Source organism: Dendrobates tinctorius, unplaced genomic scaffold (genome assembly GCF_039654945.1).
Source record: "Dendrobates tinctorius isolate UK_male_01 unplaced genomic scaffold, ASM3965494v1 ptg000228l, whole genome shotgun sequence".
Lineage (NCBI taxonomy): Eukaryota > Metazoa > Chordata > Amphibia > Anura > Dendrobatidae > Dendrobates > Dendrobates tinctorius.
Genome location: NW_027361895.1, coordinates 2,758,485 through 2,775,623, shown reverse-complemented (window position 1 = coordinate 2,775,623; position 17,139 = coordinate 2,758,485). Strand labels below are relative to the sequence as shown.

At 44.7% G+C, this 17,139-nt stretch overlaps 1 protein-coding gene across 1 annotated transcript in view; it reads left to right on the top strand.

Annotated features, from left to right (window-relative positions):
• RDH8 (retinol dehydrogenase 8) overlaps positions 1-17,139 on the top strand; it is a 46,730-nt gene that overhangs the window by 16,476 nt on the left and 13,115 nt on the right. The window contains exons 2-4 of the mRNA XM_073555702.1: positions 5,344-5,505; positions 5,599-5,778; positions 15,016-15,109. Of these exons, the coding sequence (XP_073411803.1) occupies positions 5,344-5,505; positions 5,599-5,778; positions 15,016-15,109 (436 nt within the window). The remainder of the gene's footprint in view (positions 1-5,343; positions 5,506-5,598; positions 5,779-15,015; positions 15,110-17,139) is intronic.

Sequence of the window (17,139 nt, the reverse complement as noted above, 5' to 3'; positions counted from 1 at the left end):
GAGAAATCGCTGGTCAATTTTTAACCCTTATAACTTCCTAACAAAAAAAAAATTTTGGTTCCAAAATTGTGCTGATGTAAAGTAAACATGTGGGAAATGTTACTTATCAAGTTTTTTGTGTGCCGTATCTCTGTGATTTAAGGGCATAAAAATTCAAAGTTGGAAAATTGTGAAATTTTCAAAATTTTCGCCAAATTTCCATTTTTTTCACAAATAAACGCAAGTTACTTGAATGAAGTTTTACCACTAACATGAAGTACAATATGTCACGAGAAAACAGTGTCAGAATCACCGGGATCCATGGAAGCGTTCCAGAGTTATTACCTCATAAAGGGACAGTGGTCAGAATTGTAAAAATTGGCCCGGTCATGAACGTGCAAACCACCCTTGGGGGTGAAGGGGTTAAAAAAAAACACAAAAATTGAGCTTGAGTTGGTATACATGCAGCACATAAACGCATGTTGACATTGGCCATAAAACATATAAAACCTACAAGAGAAAAAATGAGCAAAAACCCTGCTGTAGCTAAGTAAATAAAAAGCAAAAAGTGCATTTAAATAACACAGAGTTTTTAGTAATACTTTTTTTAATCAAAAATAGCATAAAAGCCATCCCACCATGACAAGGTAATTCTGATCGAGACAGGCCTACACTGTCTAATATTAATAACCATACCATGTGTCAATGTTGACGTTAGTGTGTGAATAATGGCAGACAAAAGGACTTGACTCTGGAGAGGTCGATTTCTCATGACCCAACCCCCCTCCCCCCCAAAGTCCCCCCCCCATTTTTTCCCAGAAAGTAAATAACATGCGACAACCATTTTCTTTGGGTAATAATGGTCACAGCAGCCCATTTATTGATATTCATTGGTAATCAAAGACAATTGGTGCGGTCCTCGAAGTTATAAAGGTCTGGTGGTCCTTTTAAATGGCCCTGCCCCTTCCCTCCCAGCATTACTCCTAGCTGCGATTTTTCTCCAACTCAGAAGCACCATGAACCGAGGGAAGGGGTTGAACTCCTGACCATGTGATCCTGACGTTACATAGCCGGGAATCACCCAATCTCATACTAATGTGATCCCGACGTTCCATCGCCAGGTATCACCCAAGTGTCCAGTTAACATGAACCCAACGTTTCATCGCCAGGTATCACCCAGAACTCACTAGACCACCACCACATCAACATCCAATCAAGGGGATCCATGTGTTTAATGAATCCCCAATCCTAATTTTTAACCAACTTCAAGGACCCACCAACGCCACACCGCGAGAACCTTGACCACCTCAAGTGCTCGAGACCCCACCATTCGGCAATGCTGTGGCCTTTTCTTTACCTTCTTGAAACCCCAATGCCCTCTTTTTTAAGCTTGCTAGCAACGCTACCAATTCGTTGCTGGATGAATTAGGGGTTGATGTGTCAGGAAATACATTTTCCCCAGGTGATCCTTGACAACTCCCACCCCCTTGTGATGGGCCCACTACCAAAGCTTTTTATTTACTTAGTTAGAGCAGGGTTTTTGATCATTTTTTTTCTCTTGTAAGTATTAAATGGGGTCACTTTAGGAGGTTTTCTGCTGTTTTGGAACCTTTGGGGCTCCACGAATGTCAGCTGCAACTATTCTAGCAAAATCTGTGCTCCAAAAGCCAAACAGTACTTGCACCTTCTCAGTCCTGACATGTGGCTTAACAGTAATTTCTAACAACATATTGCATGGCATCGCGTTTGGAAGAAATTGCGCCAGAAATTGTGGGGTCTAGTTTCACCTATTAACCCTTGTATACCTTTGCAGCAAATACAAAATTGCATTCTTACCACTAAAATGTCATATTTCCACGTCTCAATGCTATAAAAATCTGTGAGGCAACAATGGGTTCAAAAAACTCACTACACTCCTAGATGAATTTCTTGAGGCGTCTAGTTTCCAAAGTGGGGTCACTTGTGTGGGGTTTCTGCTGTTTCCACATGTCAGGGGCTCTTCAAATGCAACATGGTATTCACAATTTATCCCAAGCAAATAGTGCTCTTTCCTTTCCTAGGTCTGCCATGTGCCCAAGCAGAAGTTTTTGACCACATATGGGGTATAGTCGCATTCGGGACAAATTACGAGCCAAATTATGAGATCCGTTTTCTCCTTTTTTGTGAAAATTACAAATTTGGGGCTAAAACATTTTCGTGAAAAAATGGAAATTTTCAATATGACAATCTATTGTTATCTAATTCTGTGAAGTAAATGAGGGTTCAAAACACTCACTATACCCCTGAATAAAATCCTTAAGGGATTTAGTTTCCAAAATGGGGTAATTTTTTTTTTTTCACAGTTTAGGCACATCAGAGGCTCTCCAAACACGACATGATGCCCGCAGACATTCCATCAAAGTCTGCGTTCCAAAACGTCACTCCTTCCTTTCCTAGCCCTGCTGTGTGCACAAACAGTGGTTTTCCTCGTGCTCACGACTCATCTAGATAAGTTCCCTAAGGGGTCTAGTTTCCAAAATGGGGTCACTTATGGGGGACTTCCACTGTTTAGGCACATCAGGGGCTCTCCAAACCTGACATTCAAGACGTTTTTGTGTTCAAAACGTCAAATGGTGCTCCTTCCCTTCCGAGCCCTAACATGCAACCAAATAGTAGTATTCTCCTATAAATGTTGTATCGGCATACTCAGTAGAAAATGTTCAACAAATTTTGGGGTCCATTTTTTCCCCTAACCCTTATGAAAATAAAAAAATGGGGCTAAAAGAACATTTTTGTGGGTAAAATGTGTTTTTATTTTCACAGCTCTATGTTATGAATGTCTGTGAAGTACCTGAGGGTTCAAGGTGCTCATCACACGTATAGATACATTCTGTAAGGGGTCTAGTTTCCAGAATAGTGTCACTTGTGGATGGTTCCCACTGTTTAGGCACATCAGGGGCTCTCAAAATGTGACATGATGTTCTCTCTCAATTCCAGTCATTTTTGTTTTCAAAAAGTCAAACGGTGCTCCTTCCCTTCTGAGTTCTGCCATGCGCCCAAACAGTGATTTTCCCCCACATATGGAATATCAGCATACTCAGGACAAAATTATACAGCATATTTTATGGTCCATTTTCTCCTGTTACCCTTGTGAAAATAAAAATTTTGGAGCTATTGTAACATTTTTGTGAAAAAAATTAAACGTTCATTTTTTTTCCTTCCACATTGTTTCAGTTCCTGTGAAGCACCTGTAGGATTAATAAACTTCTTGAATGTGGTTTTGAGTACCTTGAGAGGTCCAGTTTATAGAATGGTATCACTTTTGGCTACTTTCTGTTATATAGGCCCCCCCAAAGTCACTTCAAATGCAATGTGTTCCCTTAAAATGGTTTTGTAAATTTTGGTTGGAAAAATGTGAAATCGCTGTTGCATGTGGGATATGTTATTTATTAACTATTTTGCCTGACACGACTCTCTTGATTTAAAGGCATAAGAATTAAAAGTTTGAAAACTGCAACAATTTCGACCATTTTCCTCAGAATCACCGGGAAGTGTTCTAGAGCTAGAACCTCAAAAATGGACACTGCTCAGAATTGTAAAATTTGGCTTGGTCATTAAGGTCAAAATTGGCACAGTCACTAAGGGGTTAAACAGCAGATTATGTTCTGATGATCCATTCTCTATAGATAACATTTTACTGTCATGTGGAGAAGTGAAAACACCTGATATATACACTTTATTACACACACTCACCCATTATATAAAGATAAAGGCGACTGCGCTATGACACATAAAAGCCTGCAACAAACCGACTTTACAATGATTGACTAAACACCAACAGCAGAAATCTGGCAGCTACATCGGAAAAAAACAGACCTATTAGATCAACAGAGGAATTTTTGTAACATTTAATCTTTTTTTTTTTTTTTGCTCCATTCGATACTTTTCAAAGGTGAAAATAAAAGCTGGGGGGTTGTCTGTTTCCCGAGGACCCACAGATATGCTATAAATTAACGTAAATTACACTGCATATCTACAGTATGCCTACTATACATTTTTGGCTGATTTTAATGGGGGGGGGGATTTTGATGTCAGTTTTGTCTTACGGATGTGTTGCTTTTATTGGCGCCAAATTTATCAAAACGTTGCATTATATTTGAAAAACATTTGGCACGTCCTTAAATATAACGCTTTATTCTAGCTATGTTTATACAATTTTTACCCCACACCTTCAAAAATTTGACGCAATGCTATTTCCCTATTAAAAATGAACATATTTTTATCCACTTTCTAAAAATTAGGAGACCAAAGTTCCCCTCTTTTCAATTTCTGTTCCGTATAACACATATCTCATATCACTTCAAGTTTTTTTTCACCTTTTAGGGAACATGTGTGTCAGGGTCATGAAGGTAGTAATATACTCATCGATCGACGTCTTCTCCCGTTATCAGCAGAGCTCCGGTACACTACATCCCCACGCCTGTAACCTGCCAGATCATTGTGTGGAGTGGCGATTTGTCTCTCTGGTCTCGTTCTGATTCTCGTAGAGTTGCATTGAGAAAATTCAGAATAGTGACCTCTGCTCCATACAGGAATCACTAAGGGGTGGTTCACATTGCGTTAGGGGCCATGCGTTGAGCACATCTGTTAAATAGCGGCACTAGCGCTATGTAACGGATGCGTTAAATGGATGCCCCTAACGCAATGTAAACTAAGCATAAGAGAATCATCAGATCGCAAATGCAGTCACATAGTGCTGCAATAGACCGGAGCGCCACTAAAACCTGGAGAAAATGGCGACCGGTAAGTATGTTACTTCCTTCATGACAGTGAAACACATGATTCCTAACAAAGGGGAAAAGTGTAAAAAAATTACTGGAATGGTCCTTTAGTTTTGATGTGTTCGATTGTCCCACAGTCATAGACGCTGACCTTTTGCTCCAAGCAAATCTGTTTATTCTTGAGACTTATTCTCTTCGACCACAAAGCCTCTTAATGTACCATATGACTGCCAACTAATACCCACTGATAGCCCAGGGGATAAGGTGAAGTGTTTTGTAACTCAAACTGATAAATCTGCATTAGCAATTCTTGTAGAGCGTAATACATAACACTATACCAGTAATAATGATTGTTGGCCGCGGTCGAAAAGAAATAAGACTGGAAGACCAGTTGTTGGGTTCAATCAGGTCAAAAAAAGTCACTTTTAGCTTTCCAACCTAAAAGGGCTACTTACACATCAACGGGACACGCAACTAAAACCATACAATGTTTTCAGGTCCAAATTTGGAGACCTCTGTATCAATGTGATGACTGGCCAAAGAATCTGATGGTCTGTTGATTTGGTGGAGATGCACTAACCTCAAGCTCCTGCTCTATTTGCAGTAATTGCCACTATGAGGGACCTCAAGAAGAGTGGGAAGCTGGAAGCAGAAGCTGGGGCGTCCTTCAATAAGACCCTGGTAATCAGACAGCTGGATGTAACCAATGACGAGTCGGTAAAGAAATGCGTGGCAGAGCTGCCTGGCCAGACAGTGGACGTCCTGCGTAAGTGGTCAATAGGGTTGATTCGGTTTATGATTATTGGTTTGGAATTGTTTCCAATTTGAATTCACTGTAATTTGTTTTTATGGTTTGCAGTGAACAACGCGGGTGTAGGCCAAGTTGGACCCATTGAAAGTTTCGCAATGGAAGACATGAGGAAAATCTTTGAGACAAACTTTTTCGGGGTGGTACGCTTGGTTAAAGAATTGCTCCCGTCCATGAAGAAGAGAAGAAGCGGCCATATTGTGGTTATCAGCAGCGTCATGGGACTACAAGGTGAGATATTGTTATGTAGGACAATGACATTAGAGCTCAATGATGTCTCAGACTGTTGGTGATTTTTAGACATCTTCAAGACAGGTTCATGTCTCCTAAGGCGACAAATACAGTAAAAAAGTAAAAAAATATAAAATCTCAAATCACCCCCCCCTTTTTTCCCATTATAAATAAAGATAATAATAAATACACATATTTGGTATTTCCGAGTTCAGAAAAGTCCGATCTATCGTATAGCCAAAATTACACTGATAAAAGCAATCATATTGTAAAGTCATGTTTACCATAAAAACAATTCCCCAAAAATGTCAGAACTGCATTTACTTTGCAATTTCACTGCTCTTTTTCCAGTACATTATATGGGAAAAGTGAATGGTGTCATTCAAAAATACAACTCGTCCGACATAAAAAAAAACCCCTCATCTATGTGGACAAAATAAATAAACACGTTATGGTTCTAGGAAGGGGAGGAAAAAATAAAAATTTAAAAACGGAAATTGGCCGCAGAAGGAAGGGCTTAATGGTTGTCTGAGGATTGTTCTGCCGTGCTGAATAAAATTTAGAAAATCATCAAGATCCTCTCCTGGCAGCTGCTTTTGTAATTACAGACCAATGATGTCCCGGATAGTCTGGAGACCATGTGAACAACACCATCATTGTCGAATACCCTTTACTTTATGGGGTACTTTGGGGTTTTTCTTATTTGGATGTCAAGCTCTAATACTTTTTATTACTAAAATGTATTTGGCTTAGGCTAAAAATCATTTTTGCAATTGGGATACATGCAAAATTTTGAACCACTTACTTTCTATAGCCTCTATTTAGAAGTGACTATTGCTGACTGCAAAGTTAACCAAGAATCCTTCAGTGAGTTCATTGTGACCACATCAAGTTGAATATGCAGAGAAACAAAGAACCTGTAAAACCTAGAACCTAGACTGTGTGCAGAATTATTAGGTCAGTGAGTATTTTGACTATATCATCATTTTTATGCACATTTTACATCTCCGTACTTTATAACTGTCACAGAGGAAAATTAAAATCCATAAGACATCTCCATGGAGGTGACATACCCCCTCTCACATTAAACATATGGGAAAGAGGGAAAACTACCTATAACTGAAGAAGAACTGACCATCCAACCTCTTTTTGAAGTGGAATTAATTACCGCTACGGAGAGAAAAACTAATTAAAACAACCTTTGAAGCAGAGACCCCCTGCTGCGTCCAAGTAATTAAAACAGAAAAGATCTTCTCTGGTAACCATATACCAAAATGAGGTTTGTTTACGCAGAGGAGAACTGCATTACCAGGCATAGAGCTTGTTCTCATCAAAGCATCTTTCGTAAATGCTCCATCTCCAATATTATATTCAGTTATGAATATTGGGGTTTGCATTGATCCGTTATTCATGGAAGACGGACATGACGCATCCCCTCACATCGCCGGGAGGCCACTAAAACCCCTCCGGCTTAATAACATTCCAATAGATTATGCGAACTATGCCATGTTTGACCTCTATGTAACTGTAAAATCTTGCTAAGAAGTATGATGTCAATGCCTACCACCAGGAACCTGAGGGGCGAAGGTGTCTTGTAAGTTGGAGATCTCATAAAATTCTAACAGACCCAGCACATCCCACAATCTGCCCCCACGTGAGCTCATCAATTGGAGAAGTGTGTGTGTAACCTTGAGCAAATAAAAGGTAGTATTTGGATCTGGGCCATTTGTCAGTTGTTGGAAGACATAGTGTGCTGTGGGTTCTGTCCATTTTCTCAATCGGAGTGCCATTGTCCACTAAGCTCTGAGCCATTTTTGTGACATCAGGTTTAGTAATTTTCTTTAATTATTCCTTTTTATTTTATGCAATTGTATATATTGTATTGTTTTTCCCCATTTTGTATCATCGTGTATATTTTTTATAAACACTGACCAACCTTTCTGGATTAAATCTGTACAATTTAATAGCTGTTCCTCATGCTCTGTAAACCGCACCCTGAAGCCATACACTACCTGTAATGGATGACCAACTGGCCTGTATAAACGATTGGTGGTGGCAGCTAGTAGTTCTTTTATTATTGTGAAGATGGCAGTGAAGGTACCGTGATATATATACAATATATATTATGTGGTGCAGTGACCCCTGTGACAGCTAGGGGGCGATGTGTGGGCGTCCCAAGACATGCATACAGGCAATTCCATTATTGTGATGGAGAAATGATGAGCGGCAGGATAGTAAATGACCGATATGTAACACAGGGTGGGTGGCCCTGTGATGGAAGCTGGAATGTGTATTGATCAGCAGAGGTATTGCTGATGGTTTCTGTTTACAATAGGGAAGTTTCCAGGTGACTTGGTGAGATGGGTGGGACCAGTCACCTACAAACCCACCCAGGGGTGTGTGTCTGAACGCCCAAAGTAAAGCCTATGTGTGTATGGCTGTGTGGAATTGGACCTTTAGTGAGGTCATGATCATGTGATCCATACCTCACCTGTGGGTGTGGTTATGGACCATATAATGTGACCAGGGTGGGCCACATGGAGAGAGTGTGTGTACCTGAATGGTTTAGATTGCAAGGTCCTCTAAGGTCTGTGCTGGGAGATCCAGGAAGGAGGATCGGATCCCTGGAGCACGTGGCAAGTCTTTGGACCCGGTGAGGCCTGTGTGTGTTGGATGATCCCCAGGAGGGGACTGACTTCCTGATTAAGGAGCAACTAAGAGGTACCCCCGGAAAGGGAGAAATAACTGTGCTGAGGCTATACAGCCGGGTTGCTGGACATGGCACAGCCTGTGTGACCACAGGTCTGAGAGAGCGGAGCCCTATTATGAACATTCTTCTGTCTGATATAAGACTGTTACTTTTCTTCATGCTTCCATGGTTTATGCCGTACAAAGATAAACCGTATGGACTATTTATGTGAAAAACCCGTGCCTGACCATATTAATCCGCTGCTAAGTGAGTGTCCCCCAACACGAACAATAGGCGCTACCTTATAATTGGTGGAGAATGCTAAGGGCACTTTTGTAGCCTTGTTGCTAGGGGCAACGGACGAGGTCTAAAAACTGGGTTGCTAGGGGCAACGCTCCAAGAAGCACATGTTGCATTGCTGGCGACTCTGAGCCAAAAGGAGCAGACGGTCTTGAAAACCGTGTGATACTGACCGGGGTCAGAGAAAAATGTGTACAGGATACCTCTGCGGTAAGAGGGATCCAGGAACCTGCGTGGCCAACAGGTAACGGTCTTGAAAACCGTGTGATACTGACCGGGGTCAGAAAGAGACTGTGAATTGATAATTTGTGGGATACCTCTGAGAAGAGGCATCCAGGAACCTGTGTGGCTGTCACCAACAGGTAACAGACAGGAGTCGTGTCATGATCCAAGGTGGATCTGACAAGTAAATGGACACAGTGAACTTTTTTCCCTTTGGCTTGGTGACAAAGTGGGTTAATTGCCCCCCGGTGGCCATTAGAATTATTACACATGGTGTTGTTTGTTCTAAGTTGCCCTGGTGGTGGTGAGTGGTATTACACTTTAGTTTTAATGTGCATGTATTACAAATCAGGTGTGAGGCTCTATAAAAGAGTTTCAGGTGTGTTTCATGATCGTTGGTGATATTGATAATTCGTCATTTGGGAAGCAAGCCTGGGTGATGAAGGAGCTGAATGAGAGTCCTGGGCAGCCCAACCAGAGGGGGTGAGTCAGCTATGGAGTCTGCAAGGAGTGCTGGCATGGATTGGTGGAGTCCAACGATGTGGTTTGCAAGAAGGGCTGGCATGGCGTGGTGGAGTCGCAGTTTATGGTGTCAGCAGGAAGTGCTTGCATGGCTTGGTGGAGTGGCGACTATGGTGAGAGTTGCATTTAGTATGCTGGACTTGGTTGCTGAAAACTGGACTCAAGCATGCTGGACTTCTTGGCAGAAAAGTTGGACTCGAGCATGCTGGACTTTTTGGCAGAAGCTGGACTCATCTTTGGGACTCTGTTTACTGGGCAGCTGCAGATGGTGGTGGACTCTGCTCCAAGGCTGCACTATGGTGATGGATCCGGGTGGAGAAGATGCACGCAGGTGGTGGCTCTGTTGCTAGGAGCGTACGCAACAGAGCAAAGCTAAGTGGTGTTCCCCCTGTATTGTCATTTTCCCTTATGTGTGTTTAGTGCAGTGGTGGGATTAGTTTCCACACCGACCAATTTCCTAGTGAGGTTTTAGGTGCTGGGCGAGTCAGGGTTTTAAGGTACACGTGCGTCGCACGGTGCGGAACCGGCATAGGGAACGTTAGGAGTGCAGGGACACTGGTTCAGGGGAGTACAGGAGGTCAGGTGTTTGCTGTGACTCGGCGGGGTCACAAAGTTTTTTTTTTTCCAAGTCAGCTTGCGGTGGCTCAGTGGGGTCACGAAGGTGACAAGCGTCTAGCTGTAACTCGGCGGGGTTACGAAGATTGCTGTGGATTGGCAGGTCCATGAAGATAGCGCAGCAGGAGTTTGCATGGACTTGTGGCAGCAGGAGCTGCAGTGACACCAGCAGCTGCTTGTGAGCGGCAGCTAGAGCTGCCGATTTGTGGCTACAGCAGGAGCTGTGTCAGTGCCAGCAGGAGCTGGTGGGGTGTCGTAAGAGGTTATCGGAGTGTTAAACCTCTTAAAGGGCCAGTACAAGCCCAAAAGACAAACTGTATGGTGTGAACTCATAGTAACATAGTAACATAGTTAGTAAGGCCGAAAAAAGACATTTGCCCGTCCAGTTCAGATCTACGTCCTTCTAAAGAACCTAATAACTGTAAGATACAATATTGGTGGGCTCCAGGAAGACATCCGGGCCTCTCTTGAACCCTTCGACTGAGTTCGCCATCACCACCTCCTCAGGCAGGGAATTCCAGATTCTCACTGCCCTAACAGTAAAGAATCCTCTTCTATGTTGGTAGAAAAACCTTTTCTCCTCCAGATGCAGAGAATGCCCCCTTGCGACCGTCACCTTCCTTGGTATAAACAGATCCTCGGAGAGATATTTGTATTGGCCCCTTATATACTTATACATGGTTATTAGATCGCCCCTCAGTCGTCTTTTTTCTAGACTAAATAATCCTAATTTTGCTAATCTCTCTGAGTATTGTAGTTCTGAGAGTTCCGTGGGGGAGTCCACGGAGTGTACCCCAGAGAGGGGTGGTGTCCCTAAAAGGGGTGGTGTCCCAAAAAAGGGGGTGGTAACCCAAAACAGCAATGGGTGCCCAAAAGGAGGTGGAGTCCCAAAAGCGAGTAGTTGCCCTAAAAGGGGTGGAGTCCCAAAAGGGGGCGGTATCCCAAAAGGGAGTAGTTGCCCAAAAGGGGGTGGAGTCCCAGGGAATCGGGGCGGAAAATCCCAAAGTTAAAGGGGTAGCGCAGACAGACATTTGCCAGCGGCAAGTATACTATATGTGTACAGTCTGCTATATAAACTACCAATACGCCACGGTGCTACGGGGGTGTGCCCTACAGATAAATAATGAAGATGTGGTTGGTCTGATCGACTCTGGGAGCCCGGTGACTCTAGTGAGGGCTGCACCTGAGGGATTTGAAACACCTGGTAGAAAGGTCTGGGGTCACCTGCAAACACGGGGGCACTAAGGATTATCCAGTGGTCAGGGTAATCTTTGAGACGGGCTGGGAAATTGCGGGACAGGATGTCGCTATAGTCCCGAATTTGTCTTGTCCAGTGGTTATAGGCTGCAACTCTAAACTGTTCTCCGACTTGTGGGAGAGGGGAGTTCCTCTACAGCAGGAGGATGGAGGCCTTTCTACTGTAGGAATGACCAGAAGAAATGGTGTATCTGACCAACTCGGGGACTTAGCAGAAGGGTCCGACACCGTTAGAAGTGGGGACTGCTGTTTACAGGATGACTGATCGGGTGGTGGTGACTCCCATTCAGACAGTGACGACAGTGGAAAGGAGTGCAGTAAGACTTGCTCAGGTCTAAGTGGCAAGTCTTCCTCCCGTCGCCGGAGGGGTAAAGGCCGGAAAGGGGCTGAACAAACTGCACCCTCGGAGAAGCTAGAGAAAGAGGAGAAGCTCTCCGATTTGACCTCTATCATCCGACAACTAGAGGGTCAAGTTGACAAACTGACCAAGGAAGTGTGCATGTGGAAAGAGCATATCGTACAAGAAAAGGCCCTGAAATAAATGGCTGAGCTCAGGCTGGAGGAGCTGGAGAAAGAAGTCTCTGAGCTCAGAGGTCACCTGTCAACGTGGCATAATGTAAATAAGGCCTTAAGAAAAAACGTGGAAGTGCTCAGAGAAGCAGTAAGAGGTCTTCAGCAAGAGGAGAAGTTGGTGGTCGAAGACTTACAGCGGCCGTGCCAGAGTGATAACCAGGCAGAGCTGTCAATGCCCTTCTTGGCAAGGGGTCTTGAACAGAGTAAAGCTCAGGAAGATTGTGAGCTAAGAGCTGAACAAGACAGTCACCCAGTCATGACAGATGTCTTGAGGGAAGTGTCCGAGGTAAACCGGGAGCCATCTGTCCATGAAGAGAGTGAGGCTTCGCTCTTCGAGTACGTGGTGGAGGTGCCCGAAGATATGCGAGAAGCGTGTGCCAGTACGGGTGTGCATGAGGCCTTTAAAAAGGCAGCAAAAGCCTAGAGTGTGAAATGGGCCCCAGAGACCAACCAGTTGGTGATACTGGCATAAACGGAAGTCACAGAGAAGAGGGTGGCTGTCCTGACGGATAAGCATCTGCAATGTCTCCGCGCAAAACAGATGATTACCCCGAGTAATGGGAAAGCCGCTCGACGTCTGGAGCTTGTGAGGGAAGCTAAAATACAGCTGGGCTTGGTGGAAGATGTAATTCCGGTACCCACACTTCTGGCAGGGAGAGTCATTGGACGACTTGGAAAGGTGATGCAGGAGATGGTTAATAGATCCGGTGTGAAGAGAGTGAGGATCCCACCTGCTGGTGAAATCCAAGTAGCTGTTGAGGATGACATGATTCCAGTCATTGTTGTTGGCTCCGTGGAAAGCCTGAGGAACATCCGAATGCTACTAGAATATTGGGTAGCCTACCTGCAGGAGATAGAGCAGTTGAGAATGGACAGACTGCAGATTAATAAACAGATGCAGAACATCAGGTGGTGGCCGCCTTCAACCCAAGGTATAAGGGCCCGAGGGGATCCTCTAAATAATTAAATGGCAGGTAGCCGAAGACTGTCAGCAAAGAACGTCGAGAATCTGCAAGTGTCAGCTCTACTGGCAGTATGAAACTGACGGACGTTAGCTCCTGTGAGGTACTAAATGGGTCAGACTCAGGCCAGACAGTTGACTCAACTGTAAGTGGAACTTCTGACCTTACCAACCGGGAGAGCCGGCCAGTGAGAGACAGGTCGGGTGACGGGGCGTACTGCAGAAATGTGGAGACTAAAAGTGGTCTAGTGATACAGTTGGACTGTGACTTAAGGGCCAAAGCACAAAGCCAACATAAGGACCGCTGGGGGCGGGGGAGGCCTAACAGTTTAACCCTGAAACGGGAAAGGACAAAGTCCGATAATGTGTTGGTCAGAGAGGGATACAGTGACAGTGATGGACTATGTCTCGGGAGCTGACGCTCAAAGACGACTGAAAGGCCCCTCTGGACTGGTAGGCCAAGGTGACATGGGTGCCAAGTCTCGAGGCCCCTGGTTTATGACAAGTGTTCAACCTCACAAGTTTGAAGAGAGGGGGGATGTGTGTGGTGCAGTGACCCCTGTGACAGCTAGGGGGTGCTGTGTGGGCATCCCAGGACATGCATACAGGCATTTCCATTATTGTGATGGAGAAATGATGAGTGGTAGGATGGTAAATGACTGATATGTATCACAGGGTGGGTGGCCCTGTGATGGAAGCTGGAACGTGTATTGATCAGCAGAGGTACTGATGATGGTTTCTGTTTAGGGAAGCTTCCAGGTGACTTGGTGAGATGGGTGGGACCAGTCACCTACAAATCCACCCAGGGATGTGTCTGAATGCCCAAAGTAAAGCCTATGTGTGTATGGCTGTGTGGAATAGGACCTTTAGTAAGGTCAAGACCATGTGATCCATACCTCACTTGTGGGTGTGGTTATGGACCATATAATGTGGCAAGGGTGGGTCACATGGAGAGAATGTGTGTACCTGAATGGTTTAGATTGCAAGGTCCCCTAAGGTCTGTGCTGGGAGATCCTGGAAGGAGGATCGAATCCCTGGAGCACATGGCGAGATTTTGGACCCGGTGAGGCCTGTGTGTGTTGGACAATCCCCAGGAGGGGACGGACGTCCTGAATAAGAAGCAACTAAGAGGTAACCCCGGACAGTGGGAAATAACTGTGCTGAGGCTATAGAGCCGAGTTACTGGACATGGCACAGCCTGTGTGACCACAGGGCTAAGAGAGCGGAGCTCTATTATGAACATTCTTCTGTCTGATATAAGACTGTTACTTTTCTTCATGCTTCCATGGTTTATGCCGTATAAAAATAAACCATATGGACTATTTATGTGAAAAACCCGTGCCTGACCATATTAATCCGCTGCCAAGTGAGTGTCCCCCAACACGAACAATAGGCGCTACCTCACAATATATATATATATATTCCATGTGTTGGAATCGGAAGTGTACATACCATCACTCGTCAGACAATTGTGTAGTTGTGTGAGATGATTGGTGGCAGCATGGTTGCGTTCCCTTGACATACAGGTGGAAGCGGTGGAATCTGTGTGACCTCTTCGGTGTCACCTGTGACAATGGGAAATCACTGCAAAACATATAGGAAGTGGGTATAATGACTATACAATATTTGCGCTTCCACGCTGTGGCCTTATGATCAAACCAGTAAGTAGGCCATAAGCATCATATAATAAAGTTTGGGAAGGTTTAGTTACCAGCTGAACGTACCCAGTGACTCCAACGTACATTTCGCCTGGTGGCTTTCTCAAGGAGCTTATAGAGCCTTGGAGGGTGCAGCACTTATGAAACTACGATATTAACTACCCACAACTATTGGAGTCACAGCTCACACGAAGTACATCTTGATCTGGAGGACCTGCCCTCTTTAATTTTAATGCCCACTGTGTAATGTTTCATTCTGCCTGCGGTGCCGCTGCTAGATAACAGAACACTTGTTTCTTGCTTTGAGCTGATCACTGGAGGTTGGAGCAACAGGAAACGTACGATCCGCTTCTAGTCTGAGGGATTATCATGCTACATAGTATCAGTTTGACGTTTTGTGTACATGTGGTGCGCTTCACGTTGTTTTTTTTATTACGCAGGGATTGTATTTAATGACATCTACGCAGCATCGAAGTTTGCAATTGAAGGATTCTGTGAATGTCTGGCTGTTCAGCTCTTAAAATTCAATATATTGTGAGTATATCCGAAATTGCATTTTTCATTGATCACATATTTATCAATGAGATGTGAGTTTCCATCTGCTTGAGAAACTTTAGAGGGCAGTATTATAGTAGTTATATTCATGTACATAGGAGCAGTATAAGGCCTCTTTCACACATCAGGTTTTCGGTGTCAGGCGCGATCCGGCGCTTTTGACTAAAACCGGATCCGGCGAAAAGCAATGCCGGATCCGGTTTCCCCCCCATTGACTTGCATTAGAGCCGGATCGAGCCGGATGGCCATGCGTTTCATCCGATTTTCGCCGGATCCGGCAATGTGACGCGATCCGGCGTCTGGAAAAAATGGCTACTGTAACGTTTTTTGTCTCCGGCGAAAAAGCCGGACACGCCGGATCCGGCGTGTCCGGCTTTTTCATACAATGAAAGCCTATGAGCGCCGCAATGCGCCTGATCCGGCGACAGCCGGATCCGGCGGCCGGATCCGGTTTCTTTGGTCTGAGCATGCTCAGTAGCTCTGCCCACAAGACATATATAAAAGCAAGACAGTGGGACCCACAGCCACACCCAACATGCCACCCAAGACAGCAACCAGGCACAGGAGAAGGCAGGAGACATCTGCAGCAGCACCATCAGCACCACCCCAAATGGAGCAGCATGCTGAACAACGGGAGGGGAGTCCAGCAGCAGATGAGAGACGGTAATTATCAAATCCCCCATTCCTCCAAACTAGGGCTATGGAATATCAAGATATTCATTGGCCCTTTGTTTCTCTTTATTCAACAGCCGCCCAATAGATGCAGCAGCAGCAGCAGCAATGGCAGCAGCAGAAACACCACCCACAGCCATGGAGTCTGGCCATGAGGAAGACAGCACATCTTCTTCTGGGAGCCCTCCCTCGCATCGTCAGCTTTTGACGGTAAGTTTTTATTTCCAAAATCCATCTTCTCTGTAATATATGTCTATTCATTGCCTTTTATTTCAAAACAGGAATCACAAGATGAAGAGGAGCTCCCAGAAGAAGAAGGAAGGGGTGGACAGACACTTGGAGTGGGCTCACAATTGGTAAGTTTTTTGCATCAAACGCAGAAACACAACATCACACTACACACAACACATAGAAAACAATGTTCTGCAGACCACACACAGCAAAAAAATGCCTACATCCAAAGACATAACATTTTTTGTTTTCTTCTCTAGTCTTCCCAATCTGGTGCTCGGCCAAGAGGTCCTCGCAGTGCCTCCCAGGTTCGTCGGCGACAGCAACGCGGCGGTCACCAGCGTGTAAGTATAAATATTTTTGCTTTGGTTTTTTTGCACTTTTTATTTCATTTCTTTTGTGGAGGCTAATTATGTTATTTTTGTCTTTTTCTTTAACAGCCTTCACAGCGTGCTCCCGACTCTGACGATGGAGGGATTGATGTGGACCGCCTCATCGATCTCGTCAGAGAAAGGGAGCCGCTCTGGAATATGGCTGACCGCCGCCACGCTGACCTGATCGTTACCCGACGACTCTGGGAGGAAATCTGTTCGCTCCTTGTGGGCCGCTGGGAGGACCTCGAAGCTCGGGCCCAGATTAAAGAGCGTAAGTATATACAGTACCGGTTGCTTGATTTAAACCAGTGTTTCCCGAACTCCAGTCCTCGTGGTCCCCACGGATCATGTGTTCAGGATTTCTATTTACTTTGGAAATCCTGAAAACATGACCCCTGGGGACCATGAGGACTGGAGTTTGGGAAACACTGATGTTGTATACTAACCACTTTGTCCTTTCTCGTTTCAGGGGAGAGAATTGTGAAGCGGTGGCGGTCTGTGAGGGATCGTTTCAAGAAGGAGTTCAATAAAGAGATGCGGGCCCCGAGTGGATCTGGAGGACGCAGGAGCAAGTACAAGTACGCACGAGCCCTGTCGTTCCTCCGGGAGACAATGCTCACCAGAAGGTAAATATTACACACCACATGTGACAAAAAAATGTTTAGATGTAAATTTTTTTTTTCAGCCAGGGCCATACCATGTCACTATTTTAATTGTTTTTTTTTCTCTTTA